Genomic DNA, 16,676 nt, shown 5'->3' on the forward strand with positions numbered 1-16,676 from the left:
CATATCATGAAGGTGGATATTGATCCAACCATTTCAAAGGTAATGACCGGGCTGACGGAAACAAGATATGCCTGTACACTTTTATAAAAGCCGACAGACAATTTGTTAGTTCGTTTGACATGGTGGGGTCTTTTTGTGTCAGTAAAAACGTTTTAGTGAGAAATGGCGATGGAAACTCCTTTATGTACAAATATTTATATAATAACCATCACATCTTAGTTAACTTGGAGTCACATGATGACATGTTGTGTGGTCAGTTTCACCATCACAAGGTGGTGAAACTGCATGTGATGAGCTTGATGCTCCTTTCCAATACATTGTGATGGTCTTATTCTGGTGACATGATGATTGATGGTTGGTTGCCATTTGACAAATAAAATAATATCTCTCTTATCCATATTAATCTCATCATGTAGGTAGCTATTGGCTACAGTGCACGTGCCATGTTCACATTGTCTATAAAACCCAACAGCTTTTTAAAACCACCAGTAGAGTTGAAAATGCGATAGAAACCCATTTAACTTGTATTTTTCATTCGGTACATGGTAATGTAACAACAAACAAAAGTATTTTTTTGTGCACTAGGTTATCATGCAAAGCCTTTTATCCGCAATAAGTCTGTTTGATGCAAACATTTCTGATGGGAAAATGTGTATATTGTTTTATGCAGATTTGAGAATATTCACATGAAAATCTGTCGCAAATTGCATGGAAACTTAGCTACTAAGGTGGATATTGATCCAACACCTGCTACTTATTCGAACCAGCCCACTGGGCACAGACGTCAGTTCAACATCTAGTTTACATTTCTTTGACAAAATGTCATTGGATTTAGGTTGCCAGTTGGGTGAAAAACAAAATGTCATCTGTCATTGGATTTAGGTTGCCAGTTGGGTGAAAAATAAACAAAGATTCCTGATGTTGATGGCTTTTTACAAATCCAGTCAGTTTTCAACATCTAACATCATCACATGGATTTGTTTTGTTGAAATGACGTGGAAACAACGTTTATTCAACCAGTGGGAGGCTTGTAAATAACCCCAGGGAAGTGGAACGAGGAACTCTTCAATGAGACAATGATGAAACAGCAATCCGTGAGAGAGTTGATGTAGATATTATAAAATAAGGATCTGCTGGAGTCCAAGTCAAACCAAGATTCTTTATTTCTGAGCTCAGAGAGAATAACAGAATTACACAGCGCAGTGTAGACAGTCTGAATTCCTGAATCATTGGGTGATGGGCACATACCTTTTTAGTTTCCTGTTCCTGGGAGGGACTTTATTCATACAACCTGCGTAGGTGCAAATTGGTTTGCAACACAGAATGATACTCCCAAGAACAGGAGATTATAATAGGACAGTTTCACAAGGTTAGTCACATAATCAGTTATGTGGACACATACGATTAACATTTTCCATCACAGTCTGTGAACATTTTAATTTCATTAAATCATCAGTGGACCAACAATGCAAATGTAAACAATGGAACAAATGCATCACATCCAAATATCACTTGATTATCTGTAGTGCTGGAGGAATGACACACCCAGGTAAACACACACATAGTCAGAGTTTAAAAAAGGACCATTTAAACACATGGAATCCGATCTACTCTATATTCAAACTGACAGACTCCATATTCACTTCATGTTTTCTAATTAAAACGTATAATATATGTGTAAGTATTCTTTGTATAATTACATTTGATATGGTATAAACAAGTAAACACATTCTCAGTCAACAATATAAGACAATGGGAGCACTGTGTAAGTTCTCTGATGAATTTTAAGTCAATGTGATGTGAAATATCAATTTACACACTAGGAGAAGTAATTAAGTCAACGCGAAGTGAAATATCAATATACACACTAGAAGTAATAATTCTCTGCTGTGTGGATTCTCACATGATGATTAAGTGACCGTGAAAAGTAATATCTCTTCCCACAGTCTGAGCATTGGTAAGGCTTCACCCCTGTGCGCAGTCTCATGTGTTTTTTCAGGCTTCATAATTTGGTAAAATTCTTTGCACAGTGGAAGCAGGCTTCTCCCCTGTGTGTATTCGCTCATGGGCTTTCAGGTGTCCTAACTGGATAAAACTCTTTGCACACTGGGAGCAGTGGTAAGGCTTCTCCCCTGTGTGGGTTCTCACATGAATTTTAAGTGACTGTGATGAGCAATATGTCTTCCCACAGTCTGAGCATTGGTAAGGCTTCACCCCTGTGTGCAGTATCATGTGTTCTTTCAGATGTCCTAAATGGATAAAACTCTTTGCACAGTGGGAGCAGTGGTAAGGTTTCTCCCCTGTGTGTATTCGCTCATGAGTTTTCAGGCTTCCTGACTGGCTAAAACTCTTTCCACAATGGGAGCAATGGTAAAGCTTCTCCCCTGTGTGTATTCGCTCATGAACTTTCAGGTTTCCTAACTGGCTAAAACTACTTCCACATTGGGAACAATGGTAAGGCTTCTCCCCTGTGTGTATTCGCTCATGGGCTTTCAGGTATCCTAACTGGCTAAAACTCTTTGCACATTGGGAGCAGTGGTAAGGCTTCTCCCCTGTGTGGGTTCTTACATGAACTTTAAGTGACCATGAAGAGTAATATGTCTTCCCACAGTCTGAGCATTTGTAAGGCTTCTCCCCTGTGTGTATTCGCTCATGAGCTTTCAGGCTTCTTAACTGGTTAAAACTATGTCCACACTGGGCGCAATGGTGTGGCTTATCTCCAGTGTGTGTCCTCCCATGTCTTTTCAGGCTTCCTAACTTGGTAAAACGCTTTCCAATCTGGGAGCAGAGGTGCCGGCTTGCTGGTTTGGATGTCTCCTGTTCCTCCGAATTTTGTTTTTCTCCTGCCAAAGACAGTGTTTATTTAAAGACAGACCAGAATGAAATCTCCACATGATAAAACTGCCTTGCTATGAGGTTTAATCCAAATCAGAGCCCTCAACCTGAGGCCAGTTTCCAAACATTTAATCACTTAAAACAAATTATGTTGTAGAGCTTCCTGGTAATTACTGTTATGTTTACTTACTTATTTTATTCTGTTTTAGAAGTCAGAATACAAACAACAAGACAGTTCTAGGACACTCAAGACACAGACGTCGATGGATTCCTATCCAGCAGGTGGTTCTAAATATATAACCTTCATTATATAACCTTCATATTTGTAAGATACATAATTGGACTTTTTCCATACGCACAAATTTCGTGCACAAATTTGTTAACATCCTTTTGCCAAGATAATCCATCCACCAGACAGGTGTGGCATATCATGAAGCTGATTAAAAAGCATGATCATTACACAGGTCCACCTTGTGCTGGGGACAATAAACGGCCACTCTAAAATGTGCAGTTTTGTCACACGACACAATGCCACAGATTTCTCAAGTTTGAGGGAGCGTGACATTGGCATGCTGACTGCAGGAATATCCACTAGAGCTGTTACCTGAGAATGTAATGTTAATTTCTCTACCATAAGCCACCTCAAACGTTGCTTTAGAGAATTTGGCAGTACATCCAACTAGCCTCACAACCGCAGATCACGTTTAACAAAGCCAGCCCAGGACCTCCACATTGTCTTAGACCAGCCACTCGGACAGCTTCATTGGCTGGGCCTGGCTCCCCAGTGGGTGGGACTAGCTCCCCAGCAGGTGGATGGCTGCGCCCCTGCCTAGTAATGTGAAGTCCATAGATTAGGGCCTAATTAATTTATTTACATTGACTGATTTCCTTAAATTAACTGTAAATCATTGAACTTGTTGCAGGATGCTCTCGATGGTGCAGCTGTAGAACTTTTTGATGATCTGGGGACCCATGATAAATATTTTCAGTCTCCTGAGGGGGAATAGGTTTTATTGTGCCCTCTTCACGACTGTCTTGGTGTGCTTGGACCATGTTAGTTTGTTGGTGATGTGGACACCAAGGAACTTGAAGCTCTCAACCTGCTGCACTACAGCCCCGTCGATGAGAATGGGGGCGCGCTCGGTCCTCCTTTTCCTGTAGTCCACAATCATCTCCTTTGTTTTGATCACGTTGAGGGAGAGGTTGTTGTCCTGGCACCACACGGCCAGGTCTCCGACCTCCTCCCTATAGGCGGTGTCATGATGTTGGCCTGTGGGTAAGGTTAATGACCCCCCATAAATACCTTTCTCCCTTTCCTCTCGACTCTACTGAAGGACTCTTGAAAAGCCTTTGTTAAACATAGAGAGTCGGGGAACATCAACAGTTGGGGGGGAAAGGAACCATATTTCGGTAATCCAACCAGTTGAAAATATGCGTTGGTACTTAATGAATATGATGTCAGTTTGGTTGTCATCTGAGACATTCTTATTAATGATAGGATGACAAACTGTATTGTGGAAAGTCTACACATTATAGTTATCAGATTCACATGGAATTGTTGTACAATTTAAATGTTTAAATATAAAACTATTTGTGAAAAGATTCAATGGAATTTTAGCTTCCAAATGAGAGAATTGGGTTTTCATAAGGTTAGAGCTCTGCTCACTCAGTGGCCCGCCCATGTGAAGAGACATTGGTTATAAACTATGAAACACACCCTTCTCTCCCTCCACTATATAAGCCCTTTACGAAAATATAACTTCCTGTTCCGAGTACGCGAGGCCTGCAGCCTCTGCGTTAAAAGGGTGAATAACTTGCTGTTCCGGGTACATTAGGGCGGTGGTCCGATGTCAGAAGGATTCAGATAATAAGCAGTTCCGGGTACATTAGGGTGACGGTCCGATGTCAGAACGATTCAGATAATAACCTAACGAAATTAGCATCGTGATTCAATGTGAAGGTGACGATCGACACGCCGAACAGATGAATTTCGACCATACCAGCCAGAATATAGCATGAGCTTAAAGTATGGCAACTTGGTATGAACTTTGAACTCTTATTCACTAAAGAAGTGATACCTACTAGCCGTTGCGTTAGCAACCGCAGCTGTAAACGTGGGCTAGGAAAGGACGGACAAAGGATCTCTTCTAATAAACAACACTGCCAGGTATCCAGTTAACGACCAGAGACATTCTTCCGAGGACAGGAAGATCTCTGTTGGGCAACACGGCCTTCCATCTACAACCAACCTATTGAGGCGCAGCTCAGAGTAAATATTTATTGCATTTTCTTTTTCCAAATGGGCGGATATTTAGAATGCATAAGATTCTGTATTTACGATAGCATAGCTTCTCCCTTTGTTCTTCAGTTCTCCCGCGCTTTCATTCAAACCCAACCCCCTCTCTATGTCAAATCAAATCAAATCAAACCCAACCCCCTCTCTATGTCAAATCAAATCAAATCAAATCAAACCCAACCCCCTCTCTATGTCAAATCAAATCAAATCAAACCCAACCCCCTCTCTATGTCAAATCAAATCAAATCAAACCCAACCCCCTCTCTATGTCAAATCAAATCAAACCCAACCCCCTCTCTCTATGTGTAACCAGCCGTCACACAGGTTCTGTCCCCAGGGACGTTTTCTTGTAGGACATAATTAGTAATCAATGTATGATCCATTCTGTGTATATGTGATAAGGGAATTATATGCTTAATGGTAATGATTAAAATATTCCACCCTGAAACCATATAATTGTATGAAATTTATAAGAATCATAAATCTATAATCTGATGGTGTGTGTAGTTTTAGTCAGACTTAGAACAAGGACCTTTTGTTCCTTTTTAGTAGGTAAGCAGGGTGCAAGTGTGAAACAAATGATAAGAGGAGCTATCGACAGACAAGCTGTGCTACTGTGTTCCTTACAGGACATTCTGTCTCCACCCGTGGAGGGGAGAAACTGTTAGACTTGCAGAAGATTATGAAACATGTTGCAGATTAAACAATGTATCTGTGTAGTGGAAAAACCCTGACTGTCTGAGCAAGGCGTAGCTTAAAATTTTAACTTGTTTGTGTGTGTGTTATAAAGACTGTGTTTGCATTTTTGATTTCAGAGCGCTCTCGTGAATAAACTGTACTAACCTTTTGCATAAGCTGAGTCTTTATTATTAAACCCAGGGTCTTACGAACCTCGGGGATTGGTCAAAGTTTATTGATTGTGATTGAAAATTCTCGTGACAATATGTAGTTCTGTGTGATTAGTTAGTAAATAAATAATTAAACCAACGTTTGTGTATTGCTGATTCAACTTGTTAGCCAGGGTACATTAGGGCGACGGTCCGATGTCAGAAGGATTCAGGGTTCCTGAAGATAACAAAGATTTCAATGATGTTCAGATGAGACTGAAATAAGGTGACGATTAATGATTGACTGCTATTGAGGTGAAAGATAACCAGGTCTTTAAGAGTTTATTCGGAAGATAACAGCTCTATTAACACTCTTTCGTGGTGCCCCATACTTCCCAGTTAATTACATATACATGATTAGCTTAATCAGGTAATATTAATTACAGACAAAGGATTTTATAGAATAGCATGTCATATCACTTAATCCAGCATAGCCAAAGACACGACAGCGGTCTCGTCGTTGTCGGTGATCAGGCCTACCACTGTTGTGTCATCGGCACAAACTTAATGATGGTGTTGGAGTCATGCCTGGTCGTGCAGTCATGAGTGAACAGTGAGTACAGGAGGGGACTGAGTACGAAGCTCTGAGGGGCTTCTGTGTTGAGGATCAGCGAAGTGGTGTTGTTTCCTACCTTCACCACCTGGGGGCGGCCCGTCAGGAAGTCCAAACCCAGTTGCACAGGGCGAGGTTCAGACCCAGGGCCTTGAGCTTAATGATGAGTTGAGCGTACTATGGTGGTAAATGCTGAGCTATAGTCAAAGAACAGCATTCTTACATAGCTATTCCTCTTGTCCAGATTCTTTATGCGTTTGAGCCAATAAGTTGTGTTGTGACAAGGTAGGGGGGAAGATAGCCCTATTTGGTAAAAGACCAAGTCCATATTATGTCAAGAACAGCTCAAATAAGCAAAGAGAAAAAACAGTCCTTCATTACTTTAAGATATGAAGGTCAGTCAATACCGAAAATTTCAAGAACTTTTAAAGTTTCTTCAAGTGCAGTCACACAAAACTTCAAGCGCTATGATGAAACTGGCTCTCATGAGGACCGCCACAAGAATGGAAGACCCAGAGTTACCTCTGCTGCAGAGGATAGGTTCATTAGAGTTAACTGCACCTCAGATTGCAGCCCAAATAAATGATTCAGAGTTCAAGTAACAGACACATCTCAACATCAACTGTTCAGAGGAGACTGTGTGAATCAGGCCTTCATGGTCAAATTGCTGCAAATAAACCACTACTAAAGGACACCAATAAGAACAGGAGACTTGTTGGGGCCAAGAAACACGAGCAATGGACATTAGACCGGCGGAAATCTGTCCTTTGGTCTGATGAGTCCAAATGTGAGATTTTTGATTCCAACCGTCGTGTCTTTGTGAGACGCAGAGTAGGTGAACGGATGATCTCTGCATGTGTGGTTCCCACCGTGAAGCATGGAGGAGGAGGTGTGATGGTGCTTTGCTGGTGACACTGTCTGTGATTTATTTAGAACTCAAGACACACTTAACCAGCATGGCTACCACAGCATTCTGCAGCCATACACGATCCCATCTGGTTTGCGCTTAGTGGAGCTGTAATCTGTTTTTCAATGGACAATGACCAAACACACCTCCAGGCTGTGTAAGGGCTATTTGACCAAGAAGGAGAGTGATGGAGTGCTGCATCCTATGACCTGCCCTCCACAATCCCCAGACCTCAACCCAATTGAGATGGTTTGGGATGAGGTGGACCGTAGAGTGAAGGAAAAGCAGCCAACAAGTGCTCAGCATATGTGGGACCTCCTTCAAGACTGTGGGAAAAGCATTCCAGGTGAAGCTGGTTGAGAAAATGCCAAGAGTGTGCAGAGCTGTATTTGTATTAGTCAGGGACAGCCCTATTGGAAACAGATACCAGTGGACAGATATATTTCATTTGTTCAAACTAAATTACAGCACTTACTTTGATGTGTCAAATCTGATCCTTTCTTCTCTTCTCCTCCTCTCACAGTTCCCCTCAGCCCCGTTATTTTCCTGCAGTCCACCAGCAGCACAGACAACCTCTTCATACCCAGCAGTAAGGTGCTACCAGGAGAGGCACGACATGGGGACTCCGGGAGGGAGGAAGGGCTAGTGTTGTCCTGGTAACCATAAAGAGGAGACACAGACACATATCATTATGGATGCTGATGTCACTGTTGTCATGAAGTGTCTTTACAGAAACCCAGCCCAGACCCTGATAGCGCAAGCTGTATGCTAGACCAGACTAAGCTGTACCATCTGGTGTTCTGATCTGGAGAGACTCTTCTCTTCCTCGTCAGCATCAGGATGTTGTTGAGGCTCCCCAGAGGATCCACAATAGTCATGTCTCTCTCCTGTGTGAACGAGGACATCAAACAGGTGGTAAACTTACGACTGTCTATTAAAATCATAGGGTCTTACAAGAGTCATTAATATCTCTAAACTGGGCCTAAAACGCAAACGTTAAAGGGTTGTTCAGTGAAATGAGTGCATTTTGTGTCCCTTTGATATTTTAAGTAGACATTATGCTCCAATATTGCATTTTAAAAGCCTGTTGTATTAGATGAGGTGCACTTTAATACAGACCACATGGAGAATTCAAAACATCTTATTGAAAAGTCCCAACAATATATGTACCAATGGCAGATCGAACCGTTAACAATTTATACAGTACTGAACAACATATTCAAATATAGAACTTCAGTAGAACGCCCCCACAGTTCAACAACTGCAAAGTTTGTGCCCCTGCTTTGAAGAAAGTACTCACTGGTGTAAATCGGATCTTCTGTCTCCTCCTTTTTCACTCCCAAAACGTCTTCCTCCTTCACCTTTATTGAGTTAGCATCCTCTTCCTCTCTGAAAGGTTCTTTCTCTTCTTCCTTCACTATAACAGCCTCTTCTTCCTTCACTATAACAGCCTCTTCTTCCTTCACTATAAATGCCTCTTCTTCCTTCACTATAAACGCCTCCTCTTCCTCCTTTTTCATTCTGAAAGGTTCTTTCTCTCCTTTCACTGTAATATCCACCTCTTCTTCTTCTTTCACGACAATGTTCAGCGCCAGAGCCTCTTTCTCCATACAGCAAACCTCCTCTTCTTTAACAGGGGATGAGTAGTTTAGTGAACTCATGGTCAGGGATGTTCGTTAGTTAGCATTAGCGACTAGCCTAGTGCTAGGCTCAGTATCAATCTTTAACAAGTTTACAAATTGAACAAGCAAATTAGGTTCAAGTTAACCAGTTGATACGTCAACAGAACTGTGTTTAAAACACTGAGATCAGCTAATGAACATTAACATGGTCTAAAGCCTCAATCTTTCAGTTTTAAGTTGGCTAGCAAGCTACCGAGGTGGTTGTAAGTGTAGCTGCGTTGTTGTTCCTGAAGAACCGTCCCGTCCATTATACGTCACGCAAGAAGCATCCCCTGAAAGACGCAAATCGCCGTCTGCTGGCTGGAGTGGGTAACGCAGTTTGGAAACAATAGTTACTACACTTTTTGTATTGGAAAGAACGTCATAATAATTTAACAATTAGCTGCTATATTTTCTCTTACGTCTTACAAATAATAAGTTTGCTGACAACACAACAGTGGTAGGCCTGATCACCGACAACGATGAGACGGTTTACAGGTAGGTCAGAGAACTGTCAGTGTGGTGCCAGGACAACTACCTCTCCCTCAATATGAGCAAGACAAAGGAGCTGATCGTGGACTACAGGAAAAGACGGGCCCGAACAGGCCCCCATTAACATCAACGGGGCTGTAGTGGAGCGGGTAGAGAGTTTCAAGATCCTTGGTGTCCACATCACCAACGAACTATCATGGTCCAAACATACCAAGACAGTCTTGAAGAGGGCACTACAAAACCTTTTCCACCTCAGGAGACTGAAAAGATCTGGCATGGGTCCCCAGATCCTCAAAAGTTTCTACAGCTGCACCATCGAGAGCATCCTAACCGGTTGCATCACCGCCTGGTATGGCAAAAGCTTGGCAGCTGCCTGCTCCTCAGTCCCAGTTGCTAATATATGCATATTATTATTAGTATTGGATAAGGCGCTACAGAGGGTAGTGCAAACAGCCCAGTACATCACTGGGGCCAAGCTTCCTGCCATCCAGGATCGGTGTCAGAAGAAAGCCAGTAAAATTGTCAGAGACTCTGGTCACTCAAGTTATAGACAGTTTTCTCTGCTACCGCACGGCAAGTGGTACTGGAGCGCCAAGTCTAGGATCAAAAGGTTCCTCAACAGCTTCTACTCCCAAGACATAAGACTGCTGAACAATTAATACAATCGCCACTGGACTATTTACTATTTACATTTACTTGTACACTGCGGCTACTCAATGTTTATTATCTATGCGTAGTCACTTCACCCCCACCTACATGTACAAATTACCTCAACTAACCTGTACCCCCGCACACTGACTCGGTACCAGTACCTCCTGTATATAGCCTGCACACTGACTCGGTACCAGTACCTCCTGTATATAGCCTGCACACTGACTCGGTACCAGTACCCCCTGTACATAGCCTGCACACTGACTCGGTACCAGTACCTCCTGTATATAGCCTGCACACTGACTCGGTACCAGTACCTCCTGTACATAGCCTGCACACTGACTCGGTACCAGTACTCCCTGTATATAGCCTGCACACTGACTCGGTACCAGTACCTCCTGTATAGAGCCTGCACACTGACTCGGTACCAGTACCTCCTGTATATAGCCTGCACACTGACTCGGTACCAGTACTCCCTGTATATAGCCTGCACACTGACTCGGTACCAGTACCTCCTGTATATAGCCTGCACACTGACTCGGTACCAGTACCTCCTGTATATAGCCTGCACACTGACTCGGTACCAGTACCTCCTGTATATAGCCTGCACACTGACTCGGTACCAGTACCTCCTGTATATAGCCTGCACACTGACTCGGTACCAGTACCTCCTGTATATAGCCTGCACACTGACTCGGTACCAGTACCTCCTGTATATAGCCTGCACACTGACTCGGTACCAGTACCTCCTGTATATAGCCTGCACACTGACTCGGTACCAGTACCTCCTGTATATAGCCTGCACACTGACTCGGTACCAGTACTCCCTGTATATAGCCTGCACACTGACTCGGTACCAGTACCCCCTGTACATAGCCTGCACACTGACTCGGTACCAGTACCCCCTGTACATAGCCTCGTTATTGTTATTCTTATTGTGTTATTTCTATTTAATATTTTTTGCTTTAGTCTATTTGGGAGATTTGTTTTCTTAACTCTTCTTGACCTGCACTGTTGGTTGGGGGCTTGTAAGTAAGCATTTCACGGTAAGGTTGTATTCGGCGCATGTGACAAATAAAGTTTAAATTTGATTTGATTTAATACTTTCTTGTACACAGACATACAAGCTTAATATGAATATGTAGATGATGAATAAATACTTATATGAATAGGTAGTGTGTTAATACACATTTGCTCTGTTTATTTTTCACATTCGTTTTTATCTAGATGTGACCATACTATTCCCTTAAAGCCACGCTCTATAAAATACAAATCATCCTGTAAACAACAGAGCAAATGCATCACATGCAAATAGCACTTGATTATCTGTAGTGCTACACACTGAGTCTACAAAACATTAAGAACACCTGCTCCTTCCATGACTTAGACTGACCAGGTGAATCCAGGCTAAAGCTATGATCCCTTACTGATGTCACTAGTTAAATCCACTTCAATCAGTGTAGACGAAGGGGGAGGAGACAGGTTACATATGGATTTTTAAGCCTTAAGACAAATGAGACATGGATTGTGTATGTGTGCCATTCAGAGAGTGAATGGGGAAGACAAAATATTTAAGTGTCTTTGAAAGGTGTATGGTACTAGGCCGGTTTGTGTCAAGAACTGCAACGCTGCTGGGTTTTTCAGCTCAACAGTTTATTTCAGCTCAACAGTTTCCAGTTTTCTGAAAATCACTCAGGAGGATCGTGCTCCCCTTCCTCCTCTGAGGAGCCTCCACTGCACCCAAAGGACATCCAGCCAACATGACACAATTGTGGGAAGCATTGGAGTCAACATGGGCCAGCATCCCTGTGGAACGCTTTCAACACCTTGTAGAGTCCATGCCCCGACGAATTGAGGCTGTTCTGAGGGAGAAAGGGGAGGGTCTAACTCCATATTAGGAAGGTGTTCCAAATGTTTGGTATAATCAGTGTACACCGTTGAAGTCGTACGTTTACATACACCTTAGCCAAATACATTTAAACTCAGTTTTTCACAATTCCTGTCATTTAATCATAGTAAAAATCCCCTGTTTTAGGTCAGTTAGGATAACCACTTTATTTTAATAATGTGAAACGTCAGAATAATAGTAGAGAGAATTATTTATTTCAGCATTTATTTCTTTCATCACATTCCCAGTGGGTCAGAAGTTTAGTCATAGACATGGTAGGATACATGATAGTGGAAACACATGGAGTTGGATATAGTCATGGTAGGATACATGATAGTGGCAACACATGGAGTTGGATATAGTCATGGTAGGATACATGATAGTGGCAACACATGGAGTTGGATATAGTCATGGTAGGATACATGATAGTGGCAACACATGGAGTTGGGTTGGATATGGTCATGGTAGGATGCATGATAGTGGCAACACATGGAGTTGGGTTGGATATAGTCATGGTAGGATACATGATAGTGGCAACACATGGAGTAGGGTTTGATATAGTCATGGTAGGATACATGATAGTGATAACACATGTAGTTGGATATAGTCATGGTAGGATACATGATAGTGGCAACACATGGAGTTGGATATAGTCATGGTAGGATACATGATAGTGGCAACACATGGAGTTGGATATAGTCATGGTAGGATACATGATAGTGGCAACACATGGAGTTGGGTTGGATATGGTCATGGTAGGATGCATGATAGTGGCAACACATGGAGTTGGGTTGGATATAGTCATGGTAGGATACATGTAGTATATACTATAGTAACAATACTATAGTATTATATTATAGTATTACTAATACTATAGTATTAGGACAGCAGAGTCCCTGTCCATCTTCCCTCTGGAGCTAGGACAGCAGAGTCCCTGTCCATCTTCCCTCTGGAGCTAGGATAGCAGAGTCCCTGTCCATCTTCCCTCTGGAGCTAGGACAGCAGAGTCCCTGTCCATCTTCCCTCTGGAGCTAGGACAGCAGAGTCCCTGTCCATCTTCCCTCTGGAGCTAGGACAGCAGAGTCCCTGTCCATCTTCCCTCTGGAGCTAGGATAGCAGAGTCCCTGTCCATCTTCCCTCTGGAGCTAGGACAGCAGAGTCCCTGTCCATCTTCCCTCTGGAGCTAGGATAGCAGAGTCCCTGTCCGTCTTCCCTCTAGAGCTAGGACAGCAGAGTCCCTGTCCATCTTCCCTCTGGAGCTAGGACAGCAGAGTCCCTGTCCATCTTCCCTCTGGAGCTAGGATAGCAGAGTCCCTGTCCATCTTCCCTCTGGAGCTAGGACAGCAGAGTCCCTGTCCATCTTCCCTCTGGAGCTAGGACAGCAGAGTCCCTGTCCATCTTCCCTCTGGAGCTAGGATAGCAGAGTCCCTGTCCATCTTCCCTCTGGAGCTAGGATAGCAGAGTCCCTGTCCATCTTCCCTCTGGAGCTAGGATAGCAGAGTCCCTGTCCATCTTCCCTCTGGAGCTAGGATAGCAGAGTCCCTGTCCATCTTCCCTCTGGAGCTAGGACAGCAGAGTCCCTGTCCATCTTCCCTCTGGAGCTAGGATAGCAGAGTCCCTGTCCATCTTCCCGAAAACATCTGAAACCCTACCTACCTCTTCAAAGAGTATCTTAAATCATCCCTTTTGGAACACCTTTTTTATTTACCTCAATCTGACTTCATTAAACCTGTTCTCTGATCAGCCCAACTAGTACAGCAGAGACTGACCTGACTTCATTAAACCTGTTCTCTGATCAGCCCAACTAGTAGAGCAGAGACTGATCTGACTTCATTAAACCTGTTCTCTGATCAGCCCAACTAGTACAGCAGAGACTGATCTGACTTCATTAAACCTGTTCTCTGATCAGCCCAACTAGTAGAGCAGAGACTGATCTAACTTCATTATTAAACCTGTTCTCTGATCAGCCTAACTTGTAGAGCAGAGGCTGATCTAACTTCATTAAACCTGTTCTCTGATCAGCCCAACTAGTAGAGCAGAGACTGATCTAACTTCATTAAACCTGTTCTCTGATCAGCCCAACTTGTACAGCAGAGACTGATCTGACTTCATTAAACCTGTTCTCTGATCAGCACTACTAGTAAAGCAGAGACTGATCTGACTTCATTAAACCTGTTCTCTGATCAGCCCAACTAGTAGAGCAGAGACCGATCTGACTTCATTAAACCTGTTCTCTGATCAGCCCAACTAGTAGAGCAGAGACTGATCTGACGTCATTAAACCTGTTCTCTGATCAGCACTACTAGTAGAGCAGAGACTGATCTGACTTAATTAAACCTGTTCTCTGATCAGCACTACTAGTAGAGCAGAGACTGATCTGACTTCATTAAACCTGTTCTCTGATCAGCCCAACTAGTACAGCAGAGACTGATCTGACTTCATTAAACCTGTTCTCTGATCAGCACTACTAGTAGAGCAGAGACTGATCTGACTTCATTAAACCTGTTCTCTGATCAGCCCAACTAGTACAGCAGAGACTGATCGGACTTCATTAAACCTGTTCTCTGATCAGCCCAACTAGTACAGCAGAGACTGATCTGACGTCATTAAACCTGTTCTCTGATCAGCCCAACTAGTAGAGCAGAGACCGATCTGACTTCAATAAACCTGTTCTCTGATCAGCACTACTAGTAGAGCAGAGACTGATCTGACTTCATTAAACCTGTTCTCTGATCAGCCCAACTTGTACAGCAGAGACTGATCTGACTTCATTAAACCTGTTCTCTGATCAGCCCAACTAGTAGAGCAGAGACCGATCTGACTTCATTAAACCTGTTCTCTGATCAGCCCAACTAGTAGAGCAGAGACTGATCTGACGTCATTAAACCTGTTCTCTGATCAGCCCAACTAGTAGAGCAGAGACCGATCTGACTTCATTAAACCTGTTCTCTGATCAGTCCAACTAGTAGAGCAGAGACTGATCTGACTTCATTAAACCTGTTCTCTGATCAGCCCAACTAGTAGAGCAGAGACTGATCTGACTTCATTAAACCTGTTCTCTGATCAGCCCAACTAGTAGAGCAGAGACCGATCTGACGTCATTAAACCTGTTCTCTGATCAGCCCAACTAGTAGAGCAGAGACTGATCTGACGTCATTAAACCTGTTCTCTGATCAGCCCAACTAGTAGAGCAGAGACCGATCTGACTTCATTAAACCTGTTCTCTGATCAGCCCAACTAGTAGAGCAGAGACCGATCTGACTTCATTAAACCTGTTCTCTGATCAGCCCAACTAGTAGAGCAGAGACCGATCTGACGTCATTAAACCTGTTCTCTGATCAGCCCAACTAGTAGAGCAGAGACCGATCTGACTTCATTAAACCTGTTCTCTGATCAGCCCAACTAGTAGAGCAGAGACCGTGCGTAGAGTACAGAATCCTGCACACGCCGAATATATAATGACAAGTCACCTTGTCTGAGAGAAATTTATATGGTTATCAAAACGTCACGACAAGATAAGCCTACACGAAACATAGCCCTTATTTTAAGTGTTTCTAAAATCCCATATGGGGAAAAATGAATGGTGGAAAAATGATTGGAACCATTTCCCGGTTTGACCGCTAGGTTTTATGGGTGTTATGACACCTCCACTGTGCAATGCTGTTTTGCTCGCTTATTTCAGCAGAAAGGAAGAGGCAAAAACGAGAGGGCTCACTTGCCAAAACCTGTCCTGAATAAGCCCAGTGCGTTTCCATGGGCATAATATGCATTACTAAGCTTGTCGTCTACATACAAGCTTTAGGGACAACGACTCACATTGTTATGGCGGAGACATGAGCATCTCGTCATTATATACAGGTCTCTGGTTTCAGCCTCTTCTGAATTAGAAAGGAAAGTTGGTGGTGCACTGTTCAGATGCTGACTTTGTCACGCCCTGATCTGTTTCACCTGTCTTTGTGATTGTCTCCACCCACCTCCAGGTGTCACCTGTTTTCCCCATTTAATCTCTGGGTATTTATACCTGTGTTTTCTGTCTGTCTGTCAGTTCGTCTTCTCTTATCAAGTCAACCAGTGTGGTTTTGCAGTGCTCCTGCTTTTTCCTCATCACTGTTTTGCTAGTCCTCCCAGTTTTGACCCTTGCCTGCCTTGACTCTGAACCCGCCTGCCTACCCATTCTGCCTGCCCTGACCTTGAGCCTGCCTGCCTGACCATACAGCCTGCCCTGACCTCGAGCCTGCCTGCCACTCTGTACCTCCCGGACTCTGACCTTGTTTATGATCCTTTGTTTGTCCATGACCATTTTCTTGCCTGCCCCTTGGATTATAATAAATATCACAGACTGGAACCATCTGCCTCCCGTGTCTGCATCTGGGTCTCGCCCTGTGCCCTTATTGGCTTCCCCTAAAATAAATAGACTTTTTGCCAAAATTACATAATTACTCCTGTCTAAGTAAAATTATTCAAAATACTTAAATAGGTGTGGATTGTTTCAAACCACAAGTGTAT

At 43.2% G+C, this 16,676-nt stretch overlaps 1 protein-coding gene across 1 annotated transcript; it reads right to left on the minus strand.

Annotated features, from left to right (window-relative positions):
• Positions 1–1,145: 1,145 nt before the first annotated feature.
• LOC139546900 (zinc finger protein 260-like) lies at positions 1,146–9,383 on the minus strand. The gene is made up of 4 exons (XM_071355831.1): positions 8,779–9,383; positions 8,268–8,365; positions 7,954–8,131; positions 1,146–2,843 (listed from the first exon to the last, which is right to left on the minus strand). The coding sequence occupies exons 1-4, from the start codon at positions 9,137–9,139 to the stop codon at positions 1,996–1,998; spliced, it is 1,485 nt and encodes a 494-aa protein (XP_071211932.1). The 5' UTR covers positions 9,140–9,383; the 3' UTR covers positions 1,146–1,995.
• Positions 9,384–16,676: the final 7,293 nt, after the last annotated feature.

This window comes from Salvelinus alpinus, chromosome 2 (genome assembly GCF_045679555.1).
Source record: "Salvelinus alpinus chromosome 2, SLU_Salpinus.1, whole genome shotgun sequence".
Lineage (NCBI taxonomy): Eukaryota > Metazoa > Chordata > Actinopteri > Salmoniformes > Salmonidae > Salvelinus > Salvelinus alpinus.